The 14,372-nt window shown below is 47.3% G+C and overlaps 7 protein-coding genes across 7 annotated transcripts; 6 read left to right on the plus strand and 1 right to left on the minus strand.

Annotated features, from left to right (window-relative positions):
• Positions 1-349: 349 nt before the first annotated feature.
• N7520_002872 (NAD-dependent epimerase/dehydratase family protein) lies at positions 350-1,258 on the plus strand (the record flags this gene model as incomplete). Its single annotated transcript, XM_057136807.1, has 1 exon — positions 350-1,258. One exon carries the CDS (start codon positions 350-352, stop codon positions 1,256-1,258), a length of 909 nt encoding a protein of 302 aa, XP_056999493.1.
• Positions 1,259-1,888: 630 nt separating this feature from the next.
• N7520_002873 (S9 family peptidase) lies at positions 1,889-4,134 on the plus strand (the record flags this gene model as incomplete). Its single annotated transcript, XM_057136808.1, has 3 exons — positions 1,889-2,011; positions 2,059-2,819; positions 2,889-4,134. The coding sequence occupies 3 exons, from the start codon at positions 1,889-1,891 to the stop codon at positions 4,132-4,134; spliced, it is 2,130 nt and encodes a 709-aa protein (XP_056999494.1).
• A 607-nt stretch (positions 4,135-4,741) lies between these two features.
• N7520_002874 (acyl carrier protein) lies at positions 4,742-5,086 on the plus strand (the record flags this gene model as incomplete). The annotated part of the gene is made up of 3 exons (XM_057136809.1): positions 4,742-4,807; positions 4,877-4,957; positions 5,006-5,086. 3 exons carry the CDS (start codon positions 4,742-4,744, stop codon positions 5,084-5,086), a joined length of 228 nt encoding a protein of 75 aa, XP_056999495.1.
• A 1,059-nt stretch (positions 5,087-6,145) lies between these two features.
• Positions 6,146-8,085, plus strand: N7520_002875 (fungal specific transcription factor domain-containing protein; the record flags this gene model as incomplete). Its single annotated transcript, XM_057136810.1, has 4 exons — positions 6,146-6,422; positions 6,472-6,990; positions 7,043-7,427; positions 7,479-8,085. The coding sequence occupies 4 exons, from the start codon at positions 6,146-6,148 to the stop codon at positions 8,083-8,085; spliced, it is 1,788 nt and encodes a 595-aa protein (XP_056999496.1).
• A 696-nt stretch (positions 8,086-8,781) lies between these two features.
• N7520_002876 (uncharacterized protein) lies at positions 8,782-9,598 on the minus strand (the record flags this gene model as incomplete). The annotated part of the gene is made up of 3 exons (XM_057136811.1): positions 8,782-9,101; positions 9,163-9,403; positions 9,458-9,598. 3 exons carry the CDS (start codon positions 9,596-9,598, stop codon positions 8,782-8,784), a joined length of 702 nt encoding a protein of 233 aa, XP_056999497.1.
• Positions 9,599-10,661: 1,063 nt separating this feature from the next.
• On the plus strand, positions 10,662-11,125 carry N7520_002877 (cupin domain-containing protein; the record flags this gene model as incomplete). The annotated part of the gene is made up of 3 exons (XM_057136812.1): positions 10,662-10,759; positions 10,812-11,043; positions 11,096-11,125. The coding sequence occupies 3 exons, from the start codon at positions 10,662-10,664 to the stop codon at positions 11,123-11,125; spliced, it is 360 nt and encodes a 119-aa protein (XP_056999498.1).
• An 877-nt stretch (positions 11,126-12,002) lies between these two features.
• On the plus strand, positions 12,003-14,069 carry N7520_002878 (putative serine/threonine protein kinase; the record flags this gene model as incomplete). The annotated part of the gene is made up of 3 exons (XM_057136813.1): positions 12,003-12,561; positions 12,612-13,926; positions 13,982-14,069. The coding sequence occupies 3 exons, from the start codon at positions 12,003-12,005 to the stop codon at positions 14,067-14,069; spliced, it is 1,962 nt and encodes a 653-aa protein (XP_056999499.1).
• Between the last annotated feature and the right edge of the window lie 303 nt (positions 14,070-14,372).

Here is a 14,372-nt window from a genome sequence, read left to right on the forward strand (position 1 = left end):
GATTCTATTCTTCTGTTGTGGTATACTGTTGCAAATATATGATCGCAGTATCTCCGATCAATAACTATTGTTCACGCCTAGAGCCTCCTTCAGCCGAATCTCCGAATCTCCACCGAATGCGGCGAACCCGGAAAGTCATCTCCCGGTATATTCACCCCGCCCCCGCTTTGTGGGCACGAAACGTCATCATATACCTAGGTGAATGCCCATTTTGGTGACTCTTGTAAATACCAGTTGATTAGAAAGCACTCTTTAGGTCACAAAGATTTTTTTTACATATACCCTTAACATCTACAACTTACCCCTCAGTCCCTAGCCACACAAACGGGATCCCAGCTCCACATACACCATGGGAAAGCGCATTATCGTCACTGGGGGTTCTGGCAAAGCCGGCCAATACATAATCTCATACCTCTTAGGCCAGGGTCATGACATCCTCAATCTGGACCTGGCTCCCCTCCCGGGAAACCTAGGTGATCGCGTACACACCATGCGCGTTGATCTCACCGACGCTGGCCAAGTATACAGCGCCTTTGGCTCGCACTTCCATTTAACAGAGCCATTCCGTGAACCACTAGGCCTAGTCCCGGACGCAGTAATCCATCTCGCCTCATACTCACGGAACATGCTTGTCCCTGACACCGAGACATTCCGCTGCAACACCACGTCACAATACAATGTCATCGAAGCAGCGTCCAGAATGGGTATCAAAAAGATCATCCTAGCGAGCTCAGTCTCCGTTTACGGGATCGCGTACGGCGAGGGTGATCTCGAATATCCATCTTTCCCAGTAGAGGAAGACGTCGACGCGAACCCGATGGATACATACGCCATCTCAAAAATATGCGGAGAGCGCGTGGCGCGTGGTTTCGCACGTCGGTATGGCTCCGATATCTATGTTCTTCGGATCGGGAGAATTGTGGCGCCGGAGGAGTACAAGGAGGAGATGTTTGATTCTTATGTTAAGAAGCCGGAGGACTGGGCTGTGCATGGTTGGTCTTATACTGATGCGAGAGATTTGGGGCAGATTTGTGATCTGGCTGTTCAGAAGGCTGGACTGGGCTTCCAGGTTTTCAATGCTGTGAATGATGAAATCACGAATTATGAGCCGTCCGTTGCGGAATTTCTCAAGCGAGTTGCGCCTAACACTCCGTTCACGAGGGACATGGGCGCAAGGGAGGCTCCTATTCCTAATAGGAAGATTAAGGAGTTGTTGGGCTTTCGTCAGAATCATCCTTGGCAGAAGTACTATGAGTGATATATAGCAATCCGGGATGAGGAGACTGGGATCAATCGACATATGATTCAAGTTGTCAAATATAGCACAGCAAGTAGTCACCTCCGTTACAGTAATGTATGTTGTTCTTTCTTCTGCATAGCACCTAGCTAGATCAGCAGGATGTGCGGTTACGTAAAATAGAGCAAATACAGTAAAGCGAGGTCAAAGCGGGGTTGCATCGCTTTAGTGCTTACTTAGACACAAGCTAGTATGCCTGCCTGGAATCACTATTTTTGCCTTGATTGCTTTGGATAATTCATGATTTGTACTAAAGGAGGGCGTCATTGAGCATTATCTGTCGCAACAGATAATGCACGCCAATTAAGGATGAACAATATCTTTATTCCGGTTAAAAGATGAAGAGAGCATTCTCGTGGGAGTTTTTTCGGATAACAGATGTGATAGTGCTGGTCTTTGAGGCGTACAACATTCCTTCGCCGGCCCGGAAGACCATCGGATGACCGTCCAACTCCAGGCACCCCTACCGCTCTGAGTATTCCCTCTCTCCTTCACTTATTTTCTCCGTTGTAACCCATCATCTTTGCTTTCGAATCACACTGCCTACCTTATTGCCTGCTTCATGGTGAAGATCTAGAGAGCGCGACCGACATGGATAACAAGATGACTCCCTACGGTAAGGTCCAGACAACGCCATTTGGCAAATGGGATAGTCCCATTACGGACGATATGATCACATCTAAAAGTATCGTATTCACTGAGATCTCCGCTGCTGTACGTCTCTCAGTTCGGTAGATTGATATTTACTGATCAGTGAGCAGAAAGATGGTATATTTTACGTGATTGAAGCCCGCCCAGCCGATGCTGGACGGTGCTGTATTGTTCAATGGATCGATGGACATGCTAGAGATGTGCTACCTTCAGGGTACAGCGCACGAACTGCAGTACACGGTTACGGTGGCGGTGCAATCTGCCCTCTAGCGAACAAAAATTTTCTGGTATTTTCAGATGCAAATGCGCACGGAGTTTGGATCCTCGATTCTGCGACTTGCGGCGTCACAAAAGCCATCGTGCCGGATCCTCGGGTCTTTTTTGCTGATTTTCATGCTCATCCAAGTGAGGAAAAATGGATCTTGGCGGTTTGTGAAAATCATCGATGCCCGTCAGGGGAGGTGGTGAATACCATTGTAGCGATCGATCTTATCCAAGGCAGAATGACCACTCTTGTTAAAGGAGCTGATTTCTACACTCATCCACGATTTGACCCTTCCGGCACTCGAGTCTGCTGGACGCAGTGGCACCATCCAAATATGCCTTGGGATGGGACCGAGTTGTTTGTGGCATCGTGGAATCACGACGGCACTATTGAGAAGCCCAGATTACTTGCAGGAAGAGAAGGCCATGAGAGTATCGCCCAGCCCCGATGGAGCCCCGATGGAACGCTTTACTTTGTTTCAGATCAGAGCGGTTATTGGCAACTTTGGCGATGGTTTTCAGCATGTGCTGATTCTGATCCTACCCCTATTTCCCTGGATGGGTTGGAGACTGGTGAGTTCGCTGGACCGGAATGGTGGCTTGGCAGGTACATATCTTGATTTTTTTCTTTCCTCCTGAGTTGGTCTTCATCTTGGCTAATTCTTGTTATGACTAGTTGTACGTATGGGTTTCTCGATTCCAATACCATGGTAGCTGCATGGACATATGATGCCACCGAGCATCTTGTCATCATCGATCTCACGACCTTGAAATATGAATTTCTCAATGCACCTGTCGCGGCGCTTACGGGCATTGCTGACAGTGCCCTGGCTGTAACGTCCTCCACTAGCATAGCTATTATCGCATCTTCACCCAGCTCTCCGCAAGCATTATACCACGTGGAAGTGAACAAGCCAGCCTCTCTTATAACTCTTCGTCCTTCAACTACGATTTCTGACCCTAGCACATTCTTCTCGCAAGGCAGGCCCATCTCATTCCCTCGCTCGAATACAAGACTTGACTCTGGCGAGAAAATAGACGCAACTGCAAAGGCCCAGTTGATTGCTCGTGCGTTTTTCTTCCCACCTCAAAACCCTCACTATGTCGGCCCTCAGGACTGTCTACCCCCGTTGATAATCTCAATACACGGTGGTCCTACCCTTCACTCGGGCCCTGGGCTTTCGCTACAGTGGCAGTATTTTACAACCCGCGGCTACGCAGTTGTCTTGCTGAACTATGCTGGGTCGTCTGGTTATGGAAGAAAGTACCGCGAAATACTTAACGGAAAATGGGGTGTTCTCGATGTTCAGGATGCTGCCGACTGCGCACGGTACCTAAGTACTTCGGGCATAGTCGATGGAAATGCCATTGGAATAATGGGAGGTAGCTCAGGTGGCTACGCTGCACTGCAAGCTATCTGCGATTTTCCATCCCTCTGGGCAGGCGCAGTGAGTATCTCAGGGATCAGCGACGTAGAAGCACTCGTCAAAGACACACATAAATTTGAGAGCTGCTACCCTCTGCGACTTATTTTTGGACAAGACGTACCCAACGATGAAAGCGCCCGGCGACTAATATATCGTGAGCGCAGCCCTCGTTTCAAGGCGCAGAAGACCAAGATTACCGCTTGGACTTTGCTGCTCCAGGGGCGGGAAGATCAGATTGTTCCTTTGAATCAGGCTGAAGCCATGAAAAGCTCGATTCTATCAAATGGTGGCACTGCGAAGCTTGTTGTTTTTGATGGTGAAGGCCACGGGTTTCCGCGAGGGGCAGAGAATGCACTCCAAGCGGTGCGAGAACAAAAAGAGTGGTGGCGCCGTAGTCTAGTAATTCAACAAGCACCAGTGCACCGGAAACTCGGCAGTTCACTCGTGATTCTCGGTTTGATTGTTCTTAGTCTTTTGTGGAACAAGCTATGTTGATTCTCCTCTGAAATATTATTTGGTGATTCGCATTGTGCCTAATCTGGCACTGTTAGAGCTTCGAGCAATTGCCCAGGAGGTCGCCCGCGCGGGATCCGTTAGGTCCATAGAGGCTTCTGAAGCAATAGTTTATAGCAATAAATATGTTCGTTAAAAGATCATGAATTAATAGTTATGGCTACGGATAACCAATACGGTAATATATAATGACCCAAAAATAGCCATCGTATTACGAGTGTATGGGCTATGCAGTTTCGGGATAAACTGTAGCTTGCCCCACTTTCACTCGCGAAAATCCCTTAACTCAGCTCGATCTACTCAAATTCTCTGGTGACTAGTTTAACAAACAGGTAAGGAAGCACTACCGCAACTTTCAGCTGAGAACCACCTACAGGTCAATATGCCCAATCGGAGCTAGACCAAGTACAAGAATATCCTCTCGGCTGCATGAGCTGATCAGCCACAATATATGTCTAAGGGGAAGCTAGTTTATTTAAATATCGCTATTTGCGTTGACTCTGATTTATCTTTTCCCTTACATTATCTCCTTTCAATCTGTTCACTCGACAGCTTACCAAAAATAAAACGAACTACCCTAGACAGCAAGATGTTCACTATCGACGATAAAGTGAAGCGGCTGATCGCGGTGCAGCTCAACTTGGACCTTCGAAATGTATGTGGTATTGAATTTCTTCGGCTGAAAAGAACAGAAAGGATTCTAAACACAAAATCTTTTCTATAGGTAACGAACTCCGCAAGTTTCGCGGACGACCTAGGAACCGATGACTTTGACACGACAGACCTGATCATTGCCTTGGAAGAGGTAGGCAGTAATCTTCAACTAATTGCAACTTATACTAATGAGAGTCAGCATTTTGATACCGAGGTTTCGGATGAAGAAAGAGAAAAGATGAAAACTGGTAAACCTATTTCTCCTAACATATGGTGTTGATTTAAACTAGCATAAGGTTTCGGGATAGTTCAAGATGTTATCGATATTGTTAAAGCTAGTAAGCCCGACGCTAGCTAGGAAGAAGATTAACCAGTTTGTACGTTGGATGTCAAGTGGCGTGTATTAATTTGTAGAATAGAGTTAAGATCCAATTAGGTCTCGGTCGATGAAAGATGGTGCACGTATGCCTATTCAAATTGCTAATAGGCATATCATTCAGGTATTAGCGACAGATATTCTTGGTAAATATTGCTGTGTTAAGGATAGTATGCTACTTTATGTCAATCAAAAAAGCCTTATCCGTGTGGCTCTCTATCCTATAGGGGTCATCACTCCGATAATTTTGACATATATAGTATTATACAGTAGATGAAAACTTGTTTAGAGTCACTTTAGATATTTTATTCTTATTCCTAGGCCAATCATGCCATTTATCGGATTAAATTGTTTTTCTGAAGTTTCTGCTGGCAATATGTAAAGTGGGTCTCCAGGTGCCGGTGGATTGGTGGATCCAATAATCTTCTCCGCGCCAGATTGAATGCCATCCAGAGCTTCAACCTTACACCATCGATTACATTAAAATTGTGCAAGGCACTTAAAGAGCCTTGAGGCTATGCGGCTGTCTTGATCATACAAGGTGGGGCCGACATCACGAGCCTTGTTATGCCCCTCCGAAAGAGCCGGGCAGCAGCGGCCTGCAATTTTTGTCGCGACAAAAAGGTAGATATCCTCGGTTAATGAAACTGGACTTTGGACTTACTCTAACACTTGCCTGGGGTGTGATAGCTCAAATGTGATGCTCAAAAGCCCACATGCAGCAATTGCTCGGCCAAAGGTATTGATTGCCAACAGGGCCCGATTCGACACAAGCCGAGGTATGCCCGCAAAATTGGCTAGAGTTAGCATTCACTTATTATTGGTAACAGACCTACCAATCGTCGTATCGCGCAGCTAGAGCGTGAAAATGCATTACTGCGTCAACAAGGGGGTCAAATTCCGGATGGGAATATTCCCCTCGGCGATGAACCATCCATGGTGTCAACGGATGCTTCTTTCACAATGAGCCCATCTCGAACTCAAGTGGAAATCTCACTACCTCGGGTTGAGTCTCCGCCAGTCGATCGTCCCACCATCTTAAGCAATGGCTCTTCTCATCCGGAAGCACCCGATAGCGACCACCTCAAAAGTGCTACATCCTTATACCATGGTCCAACCAGCGCTATTTACGACGACACGGTGAATTCGAGAAGTAACGACGACATTGCAGAGTGGGCCAATTCACCAGTGAATGAGAGCTGGACTCGGAGCCACTTGTTTGCCGAAACAGCGAGGCAGAGTAAGGATTCATCTTTTGCCTTGAAACTCCGACTAACAATGCGTGTCAGGGCAGTTGGAGCTGTTGAATTTCTCCGCAGGAAAGCTGGATTTTGATGGCCTTGATCCAGAGATTGGAATGCACCTCTTGTCGATCTATTGGTGCCGCCAACTTTATACAGCGCAGATCATATACCGACCAGCATTTATGCGAGATATGGCTTGCAATGGGCCCTACTTTTCGAAATTGCTTCTCAACGCCATTCTTTTTACCGTGTCCAAGCACTGTCCCAGACCCGAGCTGCGTTCTGACCCGGATGACATCACCACGACTGGGTGGAGTTTTCGCCAACGGTTCACAGAGCTTCTACGAGATAGCTTTGACAAAAGCGAAATCACTACCCTCCAGGCGCTCCTTATAATGTCCAACTCTCTATTTTCGAGATGTGACGAGCGGAGTCTATCTTGGTTGTATGCGGGAAATGCCTTCAATATGATCATTGACCTGGGCCTACATGTACTTCCTTCTCCGAACAAGATGTCCCCGGAGGATATTGAGATAAGAAAGCGTGTTGTATGGGGTGCCTACTGTGAGTCAAACTACCAATGCATTGCCAGTACTCTAAATTAACCTTTTGCTAGCCATCGACAAAATCCAGTGTCTTTACCAAGGAAGGCCACCCCTTCTTCGCTATATAAACTTCAAGGCATCACTGAATTTTTTGGACGATTACGACGAACTCGATCCATTTCAAGAAATAACATACGGCCCTGTGAAGCATCAGTCGGTCATTCCGTCGTTGAATGTATCTTTGTTAACAAAGCTATGCGAGTTATCGATCATCATCGATCGCATTCTTTGCGAACTCTACTCCGAGTCCCATGACATGAGTCGAAGTCAGAGCCAGGTGATCTCCGACGACATAACTTCACAATTAGGAAAGTGGCGACAAAACCTTCCGCCCCAGCTTGATTATCTTTCCCATCCCAGTGAAAGTGTTCTCCTACCCCAAGCATTCTGCCTCTTGTGAGTATCCGACCATCATGGTGCCCAGTCTACTTACTAACACCCCAACAGGGCCCTCTTCAACGTCCTCATAATTCTCTCTCAACGCCCTTTATTCACGGGAAGCTATAGCCAGTCTGACGTACCAGGAGCAGCCTACGAATCCGTGAACGTGTGCACCACAGCCGCAAACCAAATTGTGCAGATCCTCCGTGACTATTGCCAGCATTTCTCTATCAGCAGCGCCCCATACATGCTTTCATACGCAACGTACATCAGCGCAACGATTCACGCTAGAATTGTGGCCCAGAAGGGACGGAATTCTAATTCATTCCAGTCTCTGTTATTCTGTCGGGGTATTCTCAAAGAGCACCAACACTTATACGCGGCTGCTGGTAAAGCTAGTGCCAACCTCAACAAGCTCATCACGCATCTTGATATACGCATCACTGAGGATGATGAGCAGATTCCTGGGCCGGAGGGCAATATGACAAGCAGCCGGGTTATTGTGCAGGAACCTGTCGCGGCTTTTGGTGTATCTGACCTTCACCCGCAGAGTGTTGAGCTACAATCGCCACAGTTGGATTGGGAACTTTCGGATCTTGACCTTGAGGCTATTGCCCAGGGCTTCCGTCTTAGTGGGGAACTCGACTATTTGATGCGTCCCTCTGGAATATGACCATTTTATTATTTATGTCAATATCTTTCTGGATCGGTATTTTTACTAGGCATCGAATATATGGATAAGCCTTTCTTCTGAAATATTATGTGCACGCCTCAAAAGTTTTAGGGCACAGGAATATGGGGAGCTTTGGCTATATGCCAAAAAAGTATGCCACGATAAAGTAAAGGGACAGGCAGATGAAAAGACAAATGAAGTAAGCTCGACATTTCAGACTAATCAGTCCCTATGGACCCTTTGCAGCAACTTCTGAGACTTATTAGGACAATGGTTCTCCCCGCACATGAGCCCCCATACGAAGTAAAGAAAGCTAGTAAATTTGTATGGAGTTCATGCAAATAAGAAGACTATACAAGTATGTATAATGCGAAAAGCATCTAATTGAGCCAGGTAGAGATATGCTCCATGCCCAAGTGAACTGCTACCTTGCTAATCACAACTGCCTCTGTTAAACAACGCGCTTTTGCTCTTATGCATACTACGGGCTCGTGGACTAAAAAGAGATTTGCTACGATGTGAAAAATATCAGAACGCCTACCGATGCACGCTGGAAAGCCCCGTAGGGCGAGGAAAAGAAAAGAGAAGAGAAATAAGAAAAGAAAAGAAACGAAAACTCACGAGAAATTCAAGGATCCTTCATCCACTCTCTATCTCACTCTCGCCCTTTAAAGGGTAGGTATCACCGAGAGGCACTCATTCAACGAGAAATATCTCATCATTACCGAGAATTAGACGGTAATCCTCCGGTATAAGTGTTGCAATAAGCAAAGGCCCCACGACTTGCGAATCTGCATTCAGTGCGCGGAGGGTGGCGATGTGCTGATCCTTCGACATTTGTGGAAAGCCTGCAAAGTTGATCAAGATGCGGCGGGCATCCAACCACTTCAGAATTACGATAACATTCTCGAAATATTTAGCGGCCGCTTGTGTTTTCAGGGGACCATTAAACTGTTTTGCTTTGTACCATCGACTGACATTTGTCAGAATCAAGACAGACGGGTGGAGGAATGGCACTACACGAAAGTCAGGATAATAGGACCAAAACAGTCTTCCCGGAGAGAGTAAGGTACTCACTTGCACTCATTAGATGGCTGAGCGCATCTGTAGGAGGGATTGAGCATAGTGGAGAGGTGCGTATGTCTGGGAGAGGTGTGTGATCATCTCCACCGCTTTGTAGGACGTCGATCGTGATCTTGACGCCAGCTGAGCGGTAGAAAAGGTGATTGTCGATGTATGGAACTATACGGGAACGAGAGAATTTTACAAGCAATTTGCACACTTCGAGGGGATCACAGTCCACGATAACCTCCAGATCCTTTAGTTTGTTATTTTTGAATGCCTTTTCAGGGGCGAAATGGGGAAAACTTACCGCCATGAGAGATTGGCCTTTGATGAGGCCGGTTGCGTAACCTCCAATGAAAGCATGGTGAATGCGTTGCGAGTTCAAAATTGCAGAAACATCACATGCAGCCACATCGATGGGGATCAAGGATGGAAGGGAGCGATTCATGGTGTCGGGCGGTTTACAAGTGATTCTATAGCAGGGAAACTGTTGGAAGCGTGTCGTTTTCATGAAACAACAGTTGTAGTATAATGATTGAGAAGGTGGGAAGGAAGAGAAGAAAAAGTAGCTGGAAACCAATTTATAGTAGTTCTACTGGGTGAGAGTTTTCAAGAGAATGAGAGCTTCCTTCTGTTTAGAGCTACCTGGTTATAAGTTACGTCTTGATGTCAAGTCTAGGATATCAAAAAACAGAATCATTCATAGTATGCGGTCAGGTAACCTTTGTTCCAAGGTTTCTTTGTCTTCCATTGTCCTCTGACTTTATCTTCTCTTGCAGCTGATGTTCAGATACTGCCGTCTGTTTCACCAGAACTTGTCCTTTTTATTCATCTTGTCTTGAATTCGCTTGCCTTGATGTATTTTAGGGGTTAGAAACCCCCACTATTTAGATCACAGGTAAAAAGTCAGCCACCTAGGGCACATATCAGATTAAATTTACTTGAGAATATTCCGATGTCCACGTCTTGTCTATCTTTTTCGCTCGTGATTAGAAGGGAAGGTCTAACCGATTCGGGAAAAAATATCCTGGTGTCCCAAGGTCCTTACGCTTGAGAGCCGCATTCTACCTGGATTTGCGTGAAGACATTTAACATGATGGTTAAATAGTGGCAATCGGCATTTTAACACTGAACAGGGCATTTCACAATTACTGCGACCGCAGGACTTTCACATGGTTAACAATGGCTACCCATTATCTTCGATCGACGGAACAAACGCAGCCATAACAGCTGCGCAATCGCAAGCTCTAGAGCTTCCCCTCACCGGTTACAGTACCCCTCATCACACTTGTCTTCAATAGACTCGTATCAGTTGGCTCTCCAGCGGACTGCCTAGTCTGGACAACAAATCCGATGATATGGCGAGGATCGAGTTGCCTTCCGTTCGAACTTAGACCTTCGCCAACTTCCCCTCATCTGGGGGAATCCTTGGATATTCAACGTGATGGTTATAAACAGCTGCTAACCCGTTGATTGTCTGTCAGTCCAGACTCTCTGCAATATTTTCCACCATGCCGCCTGCATTCACCTACCACGCGAAGGCTCAGTCCACATTCAAGCCCCCGCTCATTGCGAATGAAAATGCATTCCTGGGCGATGTTATATCGAGGTGGGTTACTGTGGGCCGCGCTAAATGGTACAAGGCTGACAGGTGAACATAGTGACAAGGACAACGCCGAAAAGCCCATCTCCTGTGGATTCTATCGCTTAGAAAAGGGTACCCCACTTGTGTACACCTACACTTATGACGAAATGAAGATTATTCTGGAAGGACATTTTGTGATCGCGGATGAGACAGGCCAGAAGGTCATGGCCAGTCCTGGTGATGTGTTTTATTTCCCCAAGGGAGCCACAATTACCTTCACGACTGAGGACTATGGACTAGCATTCTACGTGAGTTCAATATGGAGGACCAAAAGAAAGCTTAGGGCTGACCAAAATCCAGACGGGACAAAGAGCTGAGGGAGCGGCATAGATAGAGTTTGCAAACGAATGAAATTTGACGGGGATTTCCGTGCCTGAACAGATCCATGGATTTACTCTGTGTTTCCGTGAAGCTATTCCAAATGCGGTAGTTTGCTTACGCATGTGGATCGAATACTTATTGAACTTCCCCTTGCGATGAATATTGGTTAAAACAAATTGGAATTAAACTTCACCTGCAGCTCATAAAGAAAATAATTCCGTCAATAGTTTCAACCTTGCATGCACCGGCATCGGAGATTTCCTGTCATTTTTATCACTAGCATATATGGGGCCGCGATACTATTGAACCAAGTTTTAATTACTAGTGATCGGTGTCGGTGGCTTTTTATAGCCCCATTTCCAGCCAGCCCTGAAACAGACGGGGGGTAAACCACAATTGGGGCTGCTGGAGCCGATCACCAAGAAAAAATGACTTGCAGGGGTACAAGTCCGATCGTAGTGGATAAGGCTCCGAGTTTCAGCCCGGGTCGATAATCTCGTTCTCCATAGCCATTAAGCCATTAACCACTAAGTAACGACCTGCACAGCCTGTATGACGTGGGGGGAGTTGCCAGGGCAACATCTTTATACAAGGGGGTTAATGGAGCTACAGGGAAAAACTAATTAAATTGGAAAGTTTGGGATCGCGCTAATGTGGATAATCTCATCTTGTTCCTGAAAGGAAAAACCAGAATCTCGATCGGTGGAGTTCGGAGATCGTCTTGCGCAGACAATTAAAGCGAACAAAGCCCATTCTTACTTGGTTTTCCAAGGTTTCCCTTCTGCCGATTTCGCGGGTTAGCGTTGTTTTTAGTTCTCTTATCAAGGGGGGAACCACTCTCCAAACCCCTCTATCGCTCCTCTTTCTTCCCCCCATCATACAAACCATGGCTGTCGATATCGCTGATGACCGTCTTGGTCTACGTCTACCAAACCCTCCACCACTGCTACACACGCGTTCGGGCAATGAAACTTTTGATCGTCCCTCCACTCCGGGCCATGGATTCACCAGTCCCCCACAGACCCCCCACGGAAGTCCCAGCAAGTCGCGGGCACCACCGGGCGCGTTGGATCTCCCCAATGTCTTCGACAATGCTATGAAACTCACTCCCACATCTCCTTCCAAATCCACCCATAATCACTTCAATCATCCCATGTTCACGGCCGACAGGAGCAACATCGAGGATTTTAATGAGAGTGTTATCCATCAGCGCCCAACCAGCCCAACACGCAAGGCCAACAAGGAAAACACACCTCCCACCACCCGCACCCCAAAGGACTTGGGCTCAAAGCCGACTGCAGCAGCCATCTCTCGACATGAGCCATACCAGCCTCGCGATGCAGATACTTCTAAGCGACAGGTCCAGCTGCGCGGCCTGACCCCCGAGGAAATGGAGAAGCTGCAACAGCCCCGGGTTAAGCGCCTCACAAATGTCACCCAACTTTGTATGTCTCATGCCCGTTACTCAATCAACACCTACTAACCTACCCCGCAGATTTCCTTGACCATTACTTCGATCTCCTGAGTTACGTCCACAATCGTCAAACCCGCCACTCACAATTCAAAGCCGCATACCCCGATCCCCCGGGGACACCAAATGAAGAATATGAGCCCGCACTCTTGAAATACCTTGGTCGCGAACGGGCACACCTGCGCAAGCGTCGCACACGTCTGCGCCAGCATGACTTCCAGATCCTGACGCAGGTCGGCCAGGGTGGATATGGACAGGTGTACCTCGCCCAGAAGAAAGATACCCGGGAGGTCTGCGCGTTGAAAGTGATGAGCAAGCGACTTCTCTTCAAGCTGGACGAGATCCGACACATTCTTACCGAGCGCGACATTCTCACCGCGGCCAAGAGCGAGTGGCTTGTCAGGTTGTTGTATGCATTCCAGGATGATAACCAGATTTATTTGGCGATGGAGTATGTCCCCGGTGGAGATTTCCGTACCCTCTTGAATAACACCGGTGTTCTGCACAATCGGCACGCGCGGTTTTACATTGCCGAGATGTTCAGCTGCGTTGACGCGTTGCATATTCTGGGCTATATTCATCGTGATCTCAAGCCGGAGAACTTCCTTATTGATTCAACGGGCCATGTCAAACTTACTGACTTTGGTCTGGCGGCTGGCATGTTGAATCCTGGGAAGATCGAGTCGATGCGGGTCAAGCTGGAGGAAGTGGGTAATACCCCGGTTCCGTTTGGTCGACCCATGGAACAGCGTACGATGGCCGAGCGACGACAGGGCTACCGAACTCTCCGCGAGCGGGAAGTCAACTACGCCAAATCTATTGTCGGGTCACCTGATTACATGGCTCCGGAAGTCTTGAAGGGCGAACAATACGATTTCACCGTCGATTACTGGAGTCTAGGGTGCATGCTCTTTGAAGCACTGGCGGGTTACCCGCCTTTCGCTGGTGCATCAGTCGACGAGACATGGCAGAATCTGAAGCGTTGGCAAAAGGTACTCCGCAAGCCCGTCTACGAAGATCCGAACTACTTCCTTTCCCGACGCACGTGGGATCTGATCACGAAACTCGTCGCGGCAAAGGAGCAACGATTTAAGAATATTCAAGAGATTCACGCCCATGATTATTTCGCCGAAGTCGATTTCAATAACTTGCGAGATCAACGTGCTCCTTTCGTCCCGGAACTGGATTCAGAGACCGACGCCGGATACTTTGATGATTTCAGCAACGAGTCCGATATGGCCAAGTACAAGGAGGTACACGATAAACAGCGTGCTCTGGAGGATATGGCCGACCGCGAAGATAAAATGGGCAAGGGATTGTTTGTTGGATTTACATTCCGGTATGTACTAGTATCTTCCTACTTGATTGCTTCACCTGATACTAACGGACTACAGTCATCGCAAACCTGCAGTCGATAGTGCAGGCCGTAGTTCTCCCCGCAAGCCTATTGCAACAGACGGAAGCTTCGGAACGATGTTTTAATCCGATGTCTGTGAACGGGAAGGGCTTGTCAGTTCTCTTCTCGTCTTGTTTCTGTATCTCTTCTCTTCTCTCGTCGCTGCAGCCCATGTCAACTCAAGCTGGTTCTTGATTTCCCCGTGCCTCGCAAGTCGCCTGTATGGTATGAGTATGAGTTTAATGGTGCATGTTTCTATTTCAAATTATTCTTCCAATCCTGTTCTTAATCCCCTTGGGATCAGATGTATCTTACGTCTTTAGTAACGATATCAATATACCCATCGACTTATCCTCTTAAGTAAATATTGATTATTGCGTAGTTACAAT

This window comes from Penicillium odoratum, assembly GCF_028828045.1.
Source record: "Penicillium odoratum strain IBT 22623 chromosome Unknown utg000002l_segment0_segment0, whole genome shotgun sequence".
NCBI classification, from domain to species: Eukaryota; Fungi; Ascomycota; class Eurotiomycetes; order Eurotiales; family Aspergillaceae; genus Penicillium; species Penicillium odoratum.